Source organism: Chroicocephalus ridibundus, chromosome 1 (genome assembly GCF_963924245.1).
Source record: "Chroicocephalus ridibundus chromosome 1, bChrRid1.1, whole genome shotgun sequence".
NCBI lineage: Eukaryota > Metazoa > Chordata > Aves > Charadriiformes > Laridae > Chroicocephalus > Chroicocephalus ridibundus.
In genome coordinates this window covers 165,371,895-165,390,320 of record NC_086284.1, presented here as the reverse complement: position 1 = coordinate 165,390,320, position 18,426 = coordinate 165,371,895, and the positions used below count along the sequence as shown (strand labels likewise).

Here is an 18,426-nt window from a genome sequence, read left to right as displayed (position 1 = left end):
TGGAAGAATTACAGAACATGGAGCAATACACAGCCTAAATCAGACACGCTTAGCACGGTGGGGCACAGCAGCCCTAGCAGATCCACTACTCCCCACTCAGCAGAGTCACAAACACTTCTTTACTAACAGAAACATTCATCCGCAACATTCCTGAGACCTATCGGTGTTTGCAAGTTGCAGGATTTTCCTGAGAGGAGTAGGAATTAGTGTGTGCCTACAATTGACAATGTTCTTTCAAGTCCAATGTAGGTTACAGATAATTTACAAATCTCCCTGAAAAATAATGCTCTTCCCGGAGGTGCTCATATCTGTTCGACAGCCATGCAACTCGATGGCCTGAGAAATGACTTTCTACAAATGGTTTTATTTTAAAAATAACATTTTTATATGTATTTCAAAGGCTTATTTACAGTAAGTACAATTATTAACTCTGTTAGGTACATGGGCAGATCAGCACACACATGTAGCTCTCAGGTTAATGTTATTTTAAGCTGCTTACGTAGTTCCAAAATCCATGATTTGTCCCAGTTGACACAGCTCTAACAGGTGTAGTTGGAACAACAAACGTGTTACAGATCAGAACAACATCAGAAGTATTCATCAGTTCTGCGTCCACACTTAACAAGCCTTCCTTCTAACAATTGACGCTGTACGTATCACTGTAACACACGAGCATCTAACAAAGGCTTCCATCAAAGATTAGCAGATTCTCTTAACTAGGTGAAAGCCGATATACTAAACTTGGTAAAAGCATTTACTTTTTATCATGTTTAAAAAATAAAATTATGGCATGTCTTGGCTGCCTTTCAACTGCCAAATTCAAACCCCAGTGCATGCACCCAGCTCCCATTAAAAGCAGTGAGAGATGCAAGACATTGTCCATTTGGCCTTCACTAAGTGAAATGAAACACAGAAAAGAAAGAAAAAAAAAAAAGGCAGATTTTGCTAGAGGTTACACAGCAAGAGAGCCAGAGGCTGAACTCAGGAACCCCCCTGACTATCTCCCCCACATGATTCTGACTACATCCACTGTGGGGAATTTGGGCAAACCAGGGAAGAGGCAGTGACATCGATTAGAAAGCAAAATGGATTAGGAAGTTGCGACATTATAGTGGGTCAAAAATAGACCATACAGCAAGAGACAAGAAAAAGAATGAAAAATTAGAATAACAGATGAAAAATACTGAAAGCTACCATCAGAAAGGAAGTAAGATGATGTGATGCAGCAGCAAGCATAAATAACAGGAGATGCACTGATGAGAGGCATTTTTCAGGCATGTTAAATAGCTGATTGTCAAAATATTTTCAGTAAATACACAGACGCCATATTTGCCTGTAGTAGGTGTATTTACTACTGCATACAATGGCCTAGGTGGTAGGCTGATGTTGAGGGAAGACAACTCTTCTTTTACTCTTCTTCCATCCTAGCCCCCAATCACATTTGCAGCTGCCTTAAAAATACTGTCACAGAGCATTAGTTTACTGACTGCACTTGGCAAAACCCAAAAGGCAGCCGTGGTCATGCCCCCGGTGTTTTGAAAAGGAGAATTAAATTCTGTACAAAAGCTGTATGAAGACTTGAGACTTGTCACAGGGCAGCCTCTTCAAAAATGCACCATTGAAGTTGTTGGCATTTAGAGCACAAACCAGACACGTGCTGTGACTGTCCCATAATCGGACACCTCACATCTAGGTGACAACCAGCAGCTCACCAGTAAAGTCCAGCACAGCCAATGTGGCCCTGCTTCCTAGGACAGAGGTGGGCTCAGAACAGGAGCCTGGAATGGACATTTGGGACAAAAAGAAAGGAATGTGGAGGACAGCAAAAATGGGTATGTCCAACCTCCTGAGCCCTATCCGTCCTTTCTGAAATTACCAAACACTCCAATAAGCTGAAAGACCAGATGAGATATTTTTCCCTGCTGTTGGCCTATTTTACATATGCCTGAACAAGGACCAAACTCATCCTTATCCTTAAAATACTAAGAGCATTCTCCACAGGCTTCAGATATAACTACCTCCCAAACAAATCCATCTTCCTGACTAACAAAACGCCTTCTTCCAGGTCTCTATAAAAATCAAAGCTGTCTGACACAGTTTATTCCTCCAAAACAGCATTTATCAAAGCTTCATTTTAAAAATCTGACTGTTGTGAAACTATTGCTGAAGGGGAAAAAAGGCCCCTGGTCTCAGCAGCTGCACGAGTGCATCTGGAGAGGGACCAGGCAGAAGTCCTGCTGGTGGCAGTTACAAAATTCATTGCTCCAAGGGTACCAGAACAGATGGATCCACAAAACAGACGGATAAATCCACCCCCATGTCCTACAACAGCTCAACATCAGCACTAATCAAATCAGAAGAAAAAAAGCACACAGAAAAGGTTGCTCTGCTTTTTCATCCCTCAGCACCCAAGCCTTTTGCGTTCCACTTCCCAGCTCCAGTCTTGGAAACAGCCATCAACTCTCCACGCACTCCATCACTTGACAACTACAGCCAGCTACAGGGATCTGCATCCCTGGAGGGCTGCATCTCCCGAGGAAGATGCAAGAGGCAGAGGAGAGGCATCATGAGCTGCGGCCACAGATCTGCTCGATGTGGTAGACCTCCTTGGGACAGTCGGCAGACAAGATGAGAGGTGCATCCTCTGTTATCACAACATCATCCTCAATGCGCACACCAATGCCACGAAACCTCTCTGGGGCACTCGCATCATCCTCCGGGATATAAATGCCTGAAAGAAGGAAAGGAATTAAAACACACAACACTCTCCAGAACAACACCCTTCCCTTGCTGCACCATGAGAGCAGGGTTGGATTTTCAGCAACATAACATGAGTTTGAAGCCAAAAATTTTTAATAAGGAAAGCTACTCTCTTTCCTGTCACTCATGGCAGTTGCTGTGCAAAGAAAGGAAAGTGTCCCTTAGTGTCTACAGACACTAGCATGTTAATAAAAACTTCCACAATTACAGCTGGCTTTTCTGCACTTCTTGCTCTCAATGCTATGTTCACTGTGATGATTTTAACAATGTTCTCAACAGAGAGAGAGAGAGGAGCCAAGCATTAAAAATCAGTTTCCAGCTGACAGCTCCAAATCCAGTGACAAGCAGAAAGAAAGATTCATCGTGAAATGCCTAATTTGCAAAGCTAAGTTGTGAATGCCTGTAACTGCAAACTGCAATGCTTGAGACTTACACCACCAGTGACTGGTAGTAGTTTAGTTGCAATAACACAGAACACAGTACAATGGAATTTAGCCTCCCTGCACTGCCATTGACCTGCGCTGCCGTGGGTCAAACAGCAGGGTCTGAGGTCTATACTACTCTGCCTTCTGTTGCAAAGACATTTTCTAAGAGTTTACTCCCACAATTTGTTACCTTGGCTGTGTTTGGGAGGGAAATAAGGTTTTCTAATACTGTAATAATTTTTGGTTTCATCAGAAAGGACCTGAACGCTTTGGTCTGAGGGGTCAACTAATTACTCAAAGCAATACTGTTATCCTCAGTGTTGGCATGTTTTTGTCCACCACTGACTGCACTGTTTTTTACCTGGTTCAATGGTTATCACCATCCCTGGCTGGAGTGGGAGCGATCGGGATATATCTGGGGTATCATGAACATCCATGCCCAAATAATGGCCCACATGATGTGGGCAGTACTTTCGAACAGCCTATCAGAAGACAAAACAAGTGTCACGGAGGCAGTTAAACACAGCCCAACTTACTGTTCCAATACAAAAGATGAGGAGAAGAGACAGAATAGTTATGTGCTTAACTAGCAATCTTACTGCCATGACTAGGCCACCAGGGCTGTCTTCCATTTACCAGAACTGGATGGCCCTCAAAACCCACCCGTACCAGGTGCCCATTATGAGCATATTGCAAACTGCCTTTCCCCCTCACTGAAAAGACCAGCCCAAGCCCACCACCACCTCAGCATGTCAGGCAAGACTTTAGTTTTCGGCTCACTGAGCTTTGCTGCCCCAACCCTTTCCATCCCTTAAACATCCAAGCCGTGTGTTGCTCCCATCAGCAGATCCTGACAACCGGCAGCAGCTGATACAGCTGCTACGTGATGTGGCAAAGAGGTCTCCTATGCACGCAGAGCGAATGCTGTGCCGATCTCACTCCGCAGCTACAGCAGGATTTTAATCCACCTCTACAAGGCACTGACACCGCCCCCCCCGCATCATCCTAATCCCCCTCCCTCCAGAGAGAAGCTCCTTGACAGCAGGAATCAAAGAACTAATTCCTCCTCTACCCCATGCTCCTCACATTCACTGAGTGAGCTGCAGACGGAAGCTGGTCTTATCTGGCTTTGCTGCCGCCTGCCGAGAGAAACCGGCATGATAGCCTCTGTTGACACGCAAGAGCTTGTGCTGTTATTGCACTGACACTGTAGGACAAATAAATCTGGCAGAAATCTGTCCTGCTGCCAAAGGGGTAGTTCTGTCACCTGGTTCCACTATCTTGCTTGTATTAGCATCAGCAATCATGCAGATTTGCAGTGAGTAGGAATGGATAAACTTCTCTAACTGCAAACCAATCCTATTTTACCTGCAGGTTCAGCTCTAAGGGAACCAGTTTCCCAGTCTTGTTCACCAGGTAGCTCTGTGAATCCCAATACCAACACAAAATGGTGCAGAAGAGGCAGCAGGTGGAATGACTGAGAAGAAGGGGCTGCACCTTTTGGTGGCACTGCAGATTTATGCTATGCTGAACAGATCACAAAACTATGACTAATTGCCTGCAGCCACCCATGGACCCAGAATTCTGTGTTAGTGCCAATATCTCTATTGGTCCCTTCAGACTGACTGTACCCTAAAGCTGCATCTACAGTAACAAGCAGTGCTCACCAATGGGAATGGATCTGCACAGTGAAATAGCAAGTGTTGAGGAACAAGTATTCACACTGTGTGTATATAAGACTGGGGGGTTACCTCAGACCAAATTGCGCGCTAAATGGTTGAAACACATCTTCAAGTTTAGCCTTCTGAGATAAATCCAGTCCTATGCTAAGACCAGCCCACAACACGAATTAAAGCATAGCGAGTGGGGACAATTAGAAGACTCATCTCAAAAGCACACTCCTGAGCCAAACTAAAGCCACTACCATAACCCAAGGAGAAAACAGTCAGACCTAGTGGAGGGAAGCTGTAGTCAAAAAACTTCAAGTACCTTGAAGAAGTGGCTGTCAGTGATGCTGCTCTTTAGGATCCCCAGCTCTTTCAGTTTCTGTCCAATAAGGCTCAGCATGAGACTGTAGATATTTTCTAGACTCATGCCTGGGGAGCAGAGGCTCAGGCAGGACTTCTGGATATCCAGGACAGCCTGGTATAGTTCTGCTTGGGGTTTGGTGAACCTGAAAACCATTGAGAAAAGGACATTTCTCACAATTAAACCTCTGTCCAGAACCTGGGTTTGGGACAGATTCAGATCAATGTTGGAGCAGGGAAAGTCAGAAAGGAAAGCAACTGGCTCCTTGTATGAAATGGCAGACAAGGCATCACTGCAACGTGCCCTTCAATACACTGGGTAAAGGCAGGGTTTCTCAGCTGCCAACCGAACCCCCAAGCCAAGCAAGGCAAAGCTACTGCAGGCAAAAGAATGCACTTGAACCAAAACATACAGGAATCAAACACACAACCACACTGACACCACAACAGCAAATTCACAAGTGACAGAGCCACGTGCAGGTCAACTAAACTCCTATTTTCTTACACACAACCAGAGTCAGCCCCAGCTGAATGCACAAAAGCTCTCTCTGCACTTTAAGCTTGCTGTAATAGCTGAAAATAGCAGTAATCACACATATTCATGCAGTAATTAATGAGGCAGTGGGGAATACAGCTTCTCATACTGAAAGATTAGTTTATACAATTTGATTACTCTGAAGAACCACAGAATGGGACACGTTAAAAACTACTCACGGAGATTAAACACACATACACTCAATCCATCAATTATTTAAGAGATTCTCAAAGTTCTTCAAAACAGCCTTATCGCGGCATACCTTCCATTGACGGGCCAGGTACGCGTGATGTCACTTACGTAGCAGGAAGACTCGCATCCACCGTCTAGCAAGACCAGTTCACCATCCTGGAGAATAACAGGAAAAGAAGCCCTGTGGGTCAGTCTGGCTATTAACTGAATTGATTTTTCTGTCTGAGAGCAGGAAAGGAGATTATGTATTTATTTTTCCAAAGCAGCTACAGAGATGTGAATTCCTTCTGCAGAACAACACCCCAGGTGCTACTGTTTATAAATAGGCTATTCTAGTTGGATTGTTTCTCTGCAAAACAGCATCTGACTGTTATGTTTATCTACAGCCTGGACTCTTTAACACGCTGATTTTCAAACACTTTGGAGTAAATTAAAAAAAAAAAAAAAAAAGACATTTTCCTTGAACTGCACTCTGAAACTTCAGTCCCATTCACACCTGGATCGCTTACTCCAGGAAATTACACCACTGACGCCTTTACGTAGAAGTTTTTTGCTAGTGACTGAGACAGAAGGGTTTTACAACAAAAACATAGATTTCTGAGCTACCCACAAGATCACTAACAGCTAAAGATTTAGCTTTGTCACAAGGTAGGAGGACGGAGCAAAACCACTTCTCTGAAAGTGTATCACTATTGTAAACACACTATTGAATAGCTTGTACCATCTTCCCTGTTCTCTTCTGGAACTTTCTTGACTGCACTAAGATACACTTCTGAATCTATCTGGTGATGAAGAAAAAAAACTTTTGGAGATCCGAACCGCCAATCCACTTCAGCAAAACTGTTCCATATCAATTAAATCACTGTTTGCACATCTTCCAAAAAGCCACAAAAAAAAAAAAAAAAAAGACAAAGGGCCAGGAACAAAATCACTGCCTTGTTTTCCCTCCTTAAAGGGGCTAAGAACAAATAGAGCAGTGAGGGCTGTAAAAGTTTGGATTAAACTCACTCTGGATTTACGCTGCATGTAATCCAAGACCTTTTGTAGAGATTCACTCCACAGATCCGTGACTGTGCCAGCAGCCACGATGCAGAATGACAAGGAATAATTCTAGCATGTTAAGAGAAAAAATAAGAAGCAGAATTTCACTGATAGCACTACTTCCAGGCTAGCTACTATCACTGTGTACAGTTAAGTGCCACAAACACTTACACAGTAGATAAACTAGCAGCGAGCAGATCTCGCTATCCCACTGAACAGAGAGGCCATAAACTATCCATTTAAATTGTATTTTTAACTTTTTTCAGAATAGCTGGTTCAAATCTTTACGTAAACATGAAATTATACCACCTGCCCTATTCTAAGCAATTAAACAAGCTAAGTAACAATTTATTGGCTAAGGGAATTCAGCCTGTGGATTGATTGTCCAGCAAGTGCCTTATGTCATGCATCTTGTCCTCTTTCTTTAAAGCTGAGTCCACTAAGCGGCGGACTGAATGAAGTCCACATAAGGCCATAACCAGCCTTCAGATACCTTCCAAATTAAACACTTCGTTAGCCTATTTGGCAACAAGATCTGCAGGAAGTAGCACACAAAGGAAAAGAAAGAGTCAAGTTTACGGGTTTAACCTCCTACTTAATAGCTTTGAAAAAAAACAAGTGACAGTCATTTAACTGAACAACTTTAACAGAAACAACTGGAGTTACATGAGCACGCCTGACCTTGAATGACAGTACAACAAAGGAGGTTTCTTTCTGCCAAAAGCAGCCTGTCATATCTTTTGTATATCTGTCTCTGCAGATCATTTCAAGGTCTGCTAGCATGCTAGTGTCAAGAAAAGACAATGCTAGTGGGAAAGTTTCATCTTGCGTTAAGACAGAGGAAAAATACGCTCCCCTGAAAAGCGAATCGTACAGCAATGGGGGAATACTGGTCCTGAAAATACTTATCTAAATCTAAAGATGTATCATCAGGAAAGATACAGAGGGTTCAATTCAATAATTTGAATCTTCAGAATAAGACAAGACACATTAATTTACTTACATCCATCTAATCCATCTCTCAACATTTAATGCTGATCCTCCTTTCCCTCCTTGCTCCCCTTCCCCGCTTTGCTGGCCTACATGGAGTCCGAAATGCTTTTCAGCTTTGCCAGAGCAGGAATGCACTATTGCACCTTACGCTGCAAAGCAATGCAAGTGACAGCAGAAGACGCCCATGGTGCCTTTGCTCTACCTGCTGCAGCAGTCCCTCTCTTTTGCCAGGTGAGCAATCCACCCAGCGCTGCACACTGCTGCACACAGCGTGGGTGCAGACCTGCTCGCTAAATGAAGTTATTTGCAAGCTTGTTTGCAAGTCCTTATTCTGTTCAGAAAATACTGCAGAAAGTGCAAAGAGGAGAGAAAGAGACTAGATGGAGACAAGTTAATCTTTCACTGACAGTAAAACTAACCAGGGCAGGATTCCTTTCCCCTGCTCACTTGAAAATAAAAATTTAAGTATTTTGATCTGTTCAGTCGAAACAAAGAGCAGCTAGGGGACACATATGGGGACAGTCTGTCACAGCACAACATTTTAAGTTACTGGACAGCATATAATTTACCTTGATGAGCTGATTGTTCTTCACATAGTGCAAAGTGTTGGATCTGTTGCCACCGGCAACAACAGGGGGGTAGGCCAAGATGTCAGCACCACGAGCCCGGCACTCGAATTCAAACTGGAATACCAATTCAGAGAGGAGGAGACTGTTAATGCTGATTCAGATGATTAACTGCCCTGGGGCTATTATGATTCACGTCCTACAACTGTTTTCTTAATTTGTACAACACAAAGTGAAACTGCAAACCAAGTTCCCTAAATGAAAGCAGCATTGAGAGTTTTCCAAGAACTGGAGAAAAAAAAAATACAGAATTATCTACTTTTCAATAGAGTGCTTTAAGCCTGCATCCGGTCTCAAGGAAGCTCTTTCTGGTGCAAGCCGTTCAATACTGTCTCAAACATTCATTATGTTGTCATAAATCATAGAATGGTTTGGGTTGGAGGGGACCTTAAAGATCACCTAGTTCCAAACCCCCTGCCAGGGGCAGGGACACCTCCCACTAGGCCAGGTTGCTCAAAGCCCCATCCAGCCTGGCCTTGAACACCTCCAGGGATCGGGCATCCACGGCTTCCCTGGGCAACCTGTGCCAGTGTCTCACTGCCCTCAGAGTGAAAAATTTCTTCCTGATACCTAATCTAAATCTCCCCTCTTCCAGTTTGAAGCCACTATCCCTCATCCTATCACTACATGCCCTTGTAAAAAGTCCCTCTCCAGCTTTCCTGTAGGCCCCCTTCAGGCACTGGAAGGCCGCTATAAGGTCTCCCCGGAGCCTTCTCTTCTCCAGGCTGAACAACCCCAACTCTCTCAGCCTGTCTTCACAGGAGAGGTGCTCCAGCCCTCTCATCATCTTCATGGCCCTCCTCTGGACCTGCTCAACAGGTCCACGTCCTTCTTGTGCTGAGGACTAAAATCCAGGTGGGGATTTGTTCTTATATAAAGTAATGTTCTTAGTTGCCATACAACTGTGAATTTTCAAAGATCCTAAATGTGACCATTACAACAGTCATGTTTTGCTGTTGTCTTTTACAATGACAAAGTACCAGCATATTTACAGCAGTATTTATTTTCATGACTCTTTTGAATTAAGGTTTGAAAGCATGCACTACCCCAATGTCCAAGGGAAAAAAAAAACAAAAAACCAAAAAAAAGGCACTGTAAGCCTCAAGATCTTTACCTTTCTTGATTTATGAGGCTAATGAAAGCACAGAAATTAATCTATAAAGACCCTCTATATCCTCAATATATTATAACATATCTTTTCTATAATTACCAAAACCACATGGGACAGAACACTCCAGGATACCTACATGTAATAAAGTAGGTTTTACGATCCTGATCTGGAGTGAAAAATTGATCTGTAAAATACACTTAAATTAAAATAATTTTCTTTACAAGTCAGTACTAGTGCTCAGTGACATGTCAGCACAGGCCTTTCTATATCGTAACAGCAGGTCAAATCCTGCTGATGTTTCTCCGATAGGCATCTCACTGCAATGCCGTACAAAATTCCATATCAAATGTGCAGGCCAAATTGTCAGTATTTTGTAACTGAGAGGCATCTACACTGCTTCAAAATAGCTGTGGTAATTGGATGTAGTAAGAGGCTAGAGTCAAGAGAAGCAGGCTTTACAAATAGGTGTTATAACAACTTAAATTCTGTACAACAGAAATGTATTATAGAATAAGATAATAACTATATCTCTAGTTGTTTTGCATTTTTTTTTAAATCCAGTATAAAAAGACATCAACAGCAGGTAAACTTATACAATCACTACGTTCCTTCAATAACGGTACATGAAGTACAGCTGAAAAATTCCTCACACTGACTTTCTGCAGGTCCTAGGAACCATAAGAGTTGGAAGAACGACAAATGCACTACAGTGGGAGGGACATTATAGAGACATCTGGTATTTCTAGTTTCCTGGAAGGAAAACCAACATCCAGCCCTTCTATCTCACCTCCAACCATGAAGTACTCACCTTTGCATACAGAAAGGCTTCATCCACTGGGGATTTGCTGGCAAACATTGTCTCTATGAAAGCCTATGAAAAAGAAGGGCCTTTCAGTTAGCAAAGGAGTCTGGACTTGAGAGAAGGTTTACCTGCTGTCTTTTGAGGAAGGCCTAAAATCAGCTGGCCCAGAACACAGGAACCAGAGGCAGCTGAAAATGCAGAGTGCTGTCAAGACTAGAACCAATTAAGCTCTGTTTCCCATGAAACTGTATTTAGGGGCTGACTGACTCTAGTTTTTGAAAAAGGATTAGATAATTGAAGCTGATCCCACAGGTTGGCATTTTACAGGTTGTGTCACCTATGGATTCCCTCACATATAACAGGAGTGCCCTATGCAGCTTTTCCTTCAGAGAAGGACAAGTTGTGCCTCTCTTTTCTATTTGGCTACTTATTTTAATAATATTTACAAAAACATAATTGCATTTCAGGTTATCTGTCAGATTTGTTTAAAACTGAGCAATAAGTTCAAAAGGTATTTGATGGATAAGGGGGAATTTGGAGACATACATGGGCAACGTGTTCAGAAAAATCCTGTTTCCTCAAGAACAAAAGGATAAATGGGAAAGAAAATGGTGTGGGGATGTTTGGAAAAGAGTAAAGAGGCTACCCCTGTTCCTGAACAGATATTGCTTTTAAACAAATCTAACTCCTGTTAGCTTTTCTTCACTGGAGTTACACTAATTGAGAGAAGCTGGTAGTCCAAGCAGTCTTCCTGTTTCTCCTTGTCTTGTGGAGGGAGCTGAGCCCAGGCGATGGTTGAGACACAGCAGCTCAGTAACAGATTAGACCAAAGCTATATCCCTCCAGCCCATCTCACTCCATCAACAACCCCCTCCTCTTTCTTCTTTCAAGGAATGTACTGTTTCATTTGGAGAGCACATGACCCCATACCTCTGCTGTCACCCGTCCAGCTATCTTCATCCTTTCAATCTCTGCAGGAGATTTGATCAGCCGAAGGTTTTGCACTAGATGACGGATGCCCTGGATGTGGTTTTTGTTCCGAGCTTTTATCTCAGCCAGGGGCTGCATGTAGTCAGAGTGCAGCTCTGTATGCACTGGTTTCGCCGAGTCGTACCAAACAATGTTTGACTCACCTGGAATACAAAATAAAAGCTAACACAGACAAAGATAAATGTAGAAATTTCCTCACCACACTGAACAAACTCCCTCCTCCTGAAGTAGACTGTATTTGAGAAAACTGAGACTAAAGTTGCTGTATTTGAGAAATTAATTTCCTCTGAATCTGCATTTACAGGCCATACAGACACTTTAACTGTCACAGGATACTTGCAATCTCTTCAAAATCTTTAAGATAACCAATGCATAGCATGTAGATTTGACAAATCCTCACTTCCATGCAAATATTGAGTTTTACGATTATCGCTGAATGCACCTTGCACAGATACATTCAGAGTCTGCGTATCAAAGTTGCACTTGTGTAAGCCAAGCAGCCATTGCACCGCAGTGGTGCACGTTCTCAATCATTCTCTCCTGTAGCCTGTCCCCCTCAACACTGTAAGGCAATTTACCTTTTATCATCCATGGCATGAAATCAACTATGCTTCAGAGCATCTCTGAGGAACAACTGCTTATTTCAGCCATTCGGAGAAGATGAACTTACTGAGGACAAACATACTAACCTACGTAGAAATTTAATTAGAACATCAGTTGGCACTCACATTCTCCCCACAGGAACGTTTTAAATGGGAATGAGTTGAAAAGCCATGCTGAGTCCCAGCTGTGGTTCACCTAGGCCCTCCTTCTTTGTTGACAGTAGTCATTAGCAGGTGCTTCCAAAAATTCTCTAATAAACAAGGCATTTATGAAAGAGTATTTTCCCTAGTACATCCTCCCCACTTCTGGTTTCTTCATTTCAAGGCTGCATCTTCGTTAACAGTGATTAACTGCTTTTCACAGACCTTTCCCCCATGGAAATTTTTGAATCCATTTATACTTTTGACATTCCAAACCTTCCATGAATGATCCACAACTTAAAACTTACAAGGTGTCCAAACCTGTTATTTGATCATTTTATTCAGTGTTACCTTTATTTGTAAATTATGAAAAATAGCAACTTATCATTCCTACTCATCCTCTCTGCACTTGCCATAACCATACGTGTCTCTCTCGCCTTAACCTCTTGTTTTCTCTTTCTCAAACTGAGCAGGTTTGTCCAGCATGTATCTCATACACACTCCATACTTCTGATCATCCTTGTTGCTCTTCCTGTGGCTTTTCTATTTTCATATATCCTTTTTTGAAACAAAATAACTAGAATCCGAGGTGGTATTTAAGACTCCAGCATTCACTCTATTTATTTGTGTCATTCCCCCAAGCAGCTGCCCTTTTTATATTGTCATAAGCCTTCAATTTCATTTTATAATGCATTTAAGTTCACCCTGAATTAGAAATATTGAGGCTACATGGTGACGTTACATGCAAAAGAACACATCTAAAGGACAGCAATGTTTGTATTTCAAGAGTATGTTAACATGTAGCTAAAAAAGCTGAGTGGACTAATGACCTCTCTGTGCGGATCATTTTCCAAGTCCCATGCTTCATCCGGCTCTGGCAGCACAAATATGATTAAAACAGTAACACAGTTTGCGATGCTCTCTTGTTTATCCTGTTCCTTATATTTCACAGATGTGCACACTGGCATTCACATGGGCACACAAGAAATTCAGAGGGGAGAAAAAAACCCATTATTTCCAAAACTACATTTCCATTGGTGGCCCTCAAGAAGCTAACAAGAACGTCCAATTGTCTTTGTCATACTGTCATACTCCCTGCACCTCCTCAAGCTCATGGTAATCTTGAATTAGTGTCACCTTCCAAACCCATACCATTCAGACCCTGCAAACCATGGCTCATCTCATTCCCCCTCCATTATTTGTTACCTTTCAGCTTGGACACCAAATGCCTGAACTCCTCGATGGTGTAGGCTTCATCTACTCCTGTGAGAGCAATTGCTCCATCCGTGCCTGATCTGGGCCCATCCCACAACTCCCGGCTGGGATCCCTCCGGGGCACAAAAAGTATGGATTTGTGGGAGGGCAGCGCTTTGCCAGGAATGCTCTGCAGCACCAGGATGCTGTCAGGCTCCTGGAACCCACAGAGGTATAGAAAGTTAGTGTCCTGGTGGAAAACGTAGGGGATGTCATTGGTCATGTAATACATGGGGTTGGATAGCAGAATCACTGTGTGGTCCAATCCACCCCAGCCATGGGCTTCCTTCTGGATCAATGACATCAGTTTGTGTCGGCGAAGAGCATATTCCACCTGTGACAATCCTGGAGTTACCTCCCCTGTGAATACAAAACGAATTGGATTGAGAAATTCAAAGCACTCGTGATATTTTACATGTCACATGCCTGGTTCCTGCTTACTCCCTGGTGCCTTTCACATGCATGGCTTCGTTGTGGTCCCTCATTAGCCTTTCCATTGCTCTCTCATGCACCTCTTCAGCTTCCATTACTACAGCAAATCCTCACTCAATCTGCTCCTCCATCATGCAAAGACAGAAATTTATTTCAACAAAACAGATTTTCTGTTATGTATTTCTGTGCAAAAGGAGAAATCACAAAACCTGGTAGATTTGGACAAACATCCGAAACAGATGGATGTTTTCAGAACACTTTAAAAAAAGGGGAAGGGGCAAGGCAAACTGGACTTTGACTGCTGAAAACTGACGGGTTTTATAGCATCTGGACATTGGACAGAAGATTACCTCCTGAAGCTGAGCATTAATTTACTCAGATAAAGATAGAATGTCTATTCAAATACACGCTAAGTCAACTCATAAAGTAACTAGTTCTAAACCATAAGGGGGCGGACTGAGTGTTACAGATACTGGGAGATCAGGCAGAAACAGAGAGGTTGCAGAGTCTAGCCAGTCACAAGATTCCAGACAGAAAGAAACCACAAACTGCAGGCTGGCGTCAGACTCCGATTAAGAGAAGGAATCTTCTCCAGGGCAGATGTAGCTTTTCTCAATACTTAACGATTAGTATTTTTCCAAAGTTAGGTACTATATTCCCAATGATTCTAACTGAGTCTAACTAAACAAATGATCTCCTAGATCAAAGTATGTTTTAAACTGCTCCAGTCACGAAGGATATGAAGTCAGCGATCAAGATACTCACCAAAACCAGACTGAAGTTGAAAGAACAACCAACAACAGCTTAAGTATGTATTTTTAAAAACGTGAGACTCCGTAACTACAATTTAAATTAATATACAAGCCTTAATCAGTACTTTGGCTAATACTCTATTTTAACATAGATTGCATTTTCTACTGTTAACTTTCTACTTTCACAATCTCTTCTTCCTCTTTAATATATTAACCAGTGACAATTCTAGAATAAAAATTGAAATTTGGCTTGTACCATAAGTGGATTCTTGCATGGGTGGGGTGGGGAACTTCTACCCAGAACTTGTTTTGCCTTGACAAAAGAGAGTTTAAGAAAATCACGTATGTTGTATTTGCATTAAACTTTACAGCTTTTCAACACCATACATCCCAAACATCTCTTTGGTGTATTTGGTGTAAAAGTCTTTTTTTTTTAAAGAAAAAACCAAAATCACCAAATGTGTTTTAGTCTGTAGATCTAGAAATGACAGAGAACACAGAAACTGTTTCAATGCAATCTGACCTCACATTTCTGCAATATTATACTGCAGATTTCCTATGCTCCGCTGTATTCCAGTCAGCTTTCTATCACAAACAGTCCAGCGAAGTTTAGAAGCTGCAGTAGGGTGCAACAAGGGAATCCCATTTGTCTTCTGACTGCAAGGCCTGGAAATTCCCTTTGCCTTAAAGGCATTTGCTTTTAAAAACAATAATTGCAATAAAACAACGTTGTATTATTTCAAAGAAAACACCACTCCTTTATTAAACAGAAAATTACTACAGGCTAAAATTAATCTTCAGTGTTTCAGCTGTGTGTACATTTAAAGTGTCAGCCTCATTTACTGTGAGCTGTTAATTGGTGCCCTGAGCAACCTGATGTAACAGTGAAGTTAGCCCAGCTTTGAGCAGAGGGTGGATCCGCTAACTTTGTGAGGGTCCTTCTGACCTGAATTATTCTACAGTTGAATATGTAAGTGCATGGTTCATCTCTGTATACCTATCTATGGAAAAAGAACACTGAACCACAATGTCTTCCTGGACATATTCTTGAATATATTTTTACTTCCAATTTTTTATATATTTAATCACCTCATACCTACATGCTCATTTTCATTAATCTCATAAAAGTGCACAACTTCAGCTTCTGTTTCATCACTACTGTCTAACTTTATAGCCATAAGTTTCTTTTTCGTCTTTTCCTCACAGCTTGAATATTCTTCTTAAGGTGGCGTGTTCTTTAGACAAATGGTGTCCATCTATCAATAAGTCTCTCCCCGATCTCCTTTTCTGAATGACACCCTTATTTTGTGACTCAGAAGACACTGGATATGCAGCATTCTGGCAGTTCAGCTTGCACAAAGGTCTCCCCCTTAACATAAATCAGGTATTTGCAGGACAATGAGCTCACAAAACGCCACTGCAGTTCCGAAGTCAGTGACACCGAGCACTCCATGAGGAAAAGGTAAAAAGCTAACATGTGAAGCCTATTTTTGGAACCAGTATCATCTCAGACAAGGAAATTAATTACTAAATATAATTACTGCCTAATGAAGGTAATCATAAACAGCTGAAATCACAGACACCTCTATGTACAGCAAACTAACACTCTGTCCTAGACATCTCAGCAAAATAGAGACAAGAATGAATACCAATGATTGGCTTATACAGGGACGGAGCCTAACCTGGTTTGAGAAGGTGTGGGTGTGTGAAGGGGCTGGGCTGGCCCAAATACCGGTTTGGAATCTTCTTCTGCTGAGCAGGCTGGATGGAAAACCGTCGGAGAGCACATGACTCGCAAACTAGAGGAAAAAAAATGCACCACATTAAGGTAAAAGACCTTTCCAGTTAGCAAACTGCAGAATTATACTACAGTCATCTGACTCTCGGTAGCATTCATTCACCCGATATGACATAAATATCCCATCTTAGCTCTTCAGTTTGTTGTGTAGCATAATAGTTTATGAAACAACGAGTACACAACTAATCATTCATATTCATAAATCAATTAGTAGATCAAATATTCATAAAACAGATTGAAAGAAATTAACATATGCTAAACCTGACAATCCGTCAAGAAAACCCAGAAAGCTATGTCTGTTTGCACATGCCTGATTTCTTCACTTGTTCTCCCTCCCTTGCTTCCCTCAAACACCGCAGAGCTTGAAGCACAATGCTTGTATATTGTCTTTTTTTGACTGCGGCTTCAAAAATACCACTCATATGGAACAAGTATACAGTTTTCAAGGCCTTTCCATTTCCACAGGTTTATACAGTGATGCAATTTTTTTTTCTGTATGAAAGATTATCAAGAGTCCCTGTTAATGTATTTAACTTACTTGACAGTAGCATTAGCCAAACTGAAAACTGTTCCTCAGCATAGTTATGCATCTCTTTCGAATTCACACACAGCCAAAGCAGACAAGTTTTAAAGAGAATTGCAAGCGTGCATTTGGGAGCTGGGGGTGTGCACCGTAAGACAAAAGAGAAAATTAAATACAATGTCCCAAACTTTACCAACTTTGTAATCCTCAGTCGCACTTTTTTGCAGCTAAAGAATTGTTTGTGCCTAGATACAAAATCAGACACATGGAAAGAGATGGTAATCAGTGTCTTAACATCCACCAGCTGACCTTTTGGAAACTGGTTCTCTTTTATGTCACTTCCCGTGTGTCTACTACGAAATCAATTCATGCTGCCACAGCATGGCCCTAGATTCTTAGGACAAACGATAATCAACTCTTCACTAGCGTAAGTACAACACAAGCAGTGCGGCTGCCTGCCTTTCAGGCTGCTGAGACTCAGAAATTTACAGCAGAACAGACACGCTGTGGGTTTTCTGTGGGAGCCACTATGATTAGCCACTAATTGAAGATTATGTACACATGACAACCGATAAGTCATAACATAAAGCATTCGCGATGTTGATGAGTGACTGGAGTAGCAGTCCGGAGACTCAGGCAGTGAAATGTAAACACAGCTTTTTGTGCAGTTTAAAAAAAGACGGGTTTCACTGTTTCTCTCCACCTATGCCGAAAACAAACAGGACATCTTGCAACGAGACAAGGGGACACAACAGGCATTAAATAAATCAACACTCTGAAGGCAGCAAGAAGCTTTCCACATCGCTGCTTTCTTTTTCACATGACAAACCGTTCCCCCCCCGGGTGCCACCGTGACCGGGGCTACGGCTTCGTTGCCGGCCAGAGCCGCCTTCCCGCGCCCCTCGCGCCCGCAGCGAACCGGCCGCGGGCGGGGGCGGCCTCACGGCCCGCCTGGTGCCGGGGGGCAGAAGGGCGGGCGCGGGGAGTTACCAGAGCCTTGGGGACGGAGGTCCCGAGCGGGCCCGTCCCGCTAAGGCGAAGCAAGGCGTGTGTGGGGAGGGGGTAGAAGGAGTCTCTGACCTGAGAAGCCGCGCCGGCCCCTCACGGCCGCCACAAGCCCCCGAGCCGGAAAACACGACATGTCCGCGGGAGGGGGCTGGCGCGGGGCTCGGCGCGGCCCGGCAGGGCCTTCCCCCGCCGCCGCGCCGCGCGATGACACCATCAACGAGCGCCGGCGCCAACCGGCGGCGCCGCACCGGCATAGCCGCCCGCGGCGGCCGCCTGCCTCGCCGGTAGTTGGGGATGCGAAGAGGAACGCGGGCCACGGCGGCACCCCGGCAGCGGAGAGAGGCGGGCGACAAAGTGGGGAAGAGGGAATGGAGCAGAACGCGGTACCGGACCTAACGGGACGCGCCCGCTCGG

The 18,426-nt window shown here is 43.1% G+C and overlaps 1 protein-coding gene across 2 annotated transcripts; it reads right to left on the bottom strand.

The window, feature by feature from the left end:
* Positions 1-361: 361 nt before the first annotated feature.
* On the bottom strand, positions 362-18,398 carry XPNPEP3 (X-prolyl aminopeptidase 3). 2 transcript variants are annotated; one of them, XM_063322506.1, is made up of 10 exons: positions 18,085-18,398; positions 16,366-16,482; positions 13,452-13,859; positions 11,443-11,645; positions 10,519-10,581; positions 8,543-8,656; positions 6,010-6,095; positions 5,175-5,358; positions 3,547-3,667; positions 362-2,731 (listed from the first exon to the last, which is right to left on the bottom strand). In XM_063322506.1, the coding sequence occupies exons 1-10, from the start codon at positions 18,224-18,226 to the stop codon at positions 2,565-2,567; spliced, it is 1,605 nt and encodes a 534-aa protein (XP_063178576.1). In that variant the 5' UTR covers positions 18,227-18,398; the 3' UTR covers positions 362-2,564. The 2 variants fall into 2 exon arrangements, with proteins under 2 accessions (XP_063178576.1, XP_063178577.1); XM_063322507.1 differs by lacking the exon at positions 8,543-8,656.
* Positions 18,399-18,426: the final 28 nt, after the last annotated feature.

Bases quoted from the DNA above. Each gene is read 5' to 3' on its own strand.
- XPNPEP3 (XM_063322506.1), bottom strand. From the start codon at position 18,226: ATGGTGTCATCGCGCGGCGCGGCGGCGGGGGAAGGCCCTGCCGGGCCG. The intron at 16,483-18,084 runs GTCAGAGACTCC...TTTTTCCTCTAG, and splicing joins GGGCCGGCGCGGCTTCTCAG to TTTGCGAGTCATGTGCTCTC. The intron at 10,582-11,442 runs GTATGGGGTCAT...TCTTTTTCATAG, and splicing joins CTGGACGGGTGACAGCAGAG to GCTTTCATAGAGACAATGTT.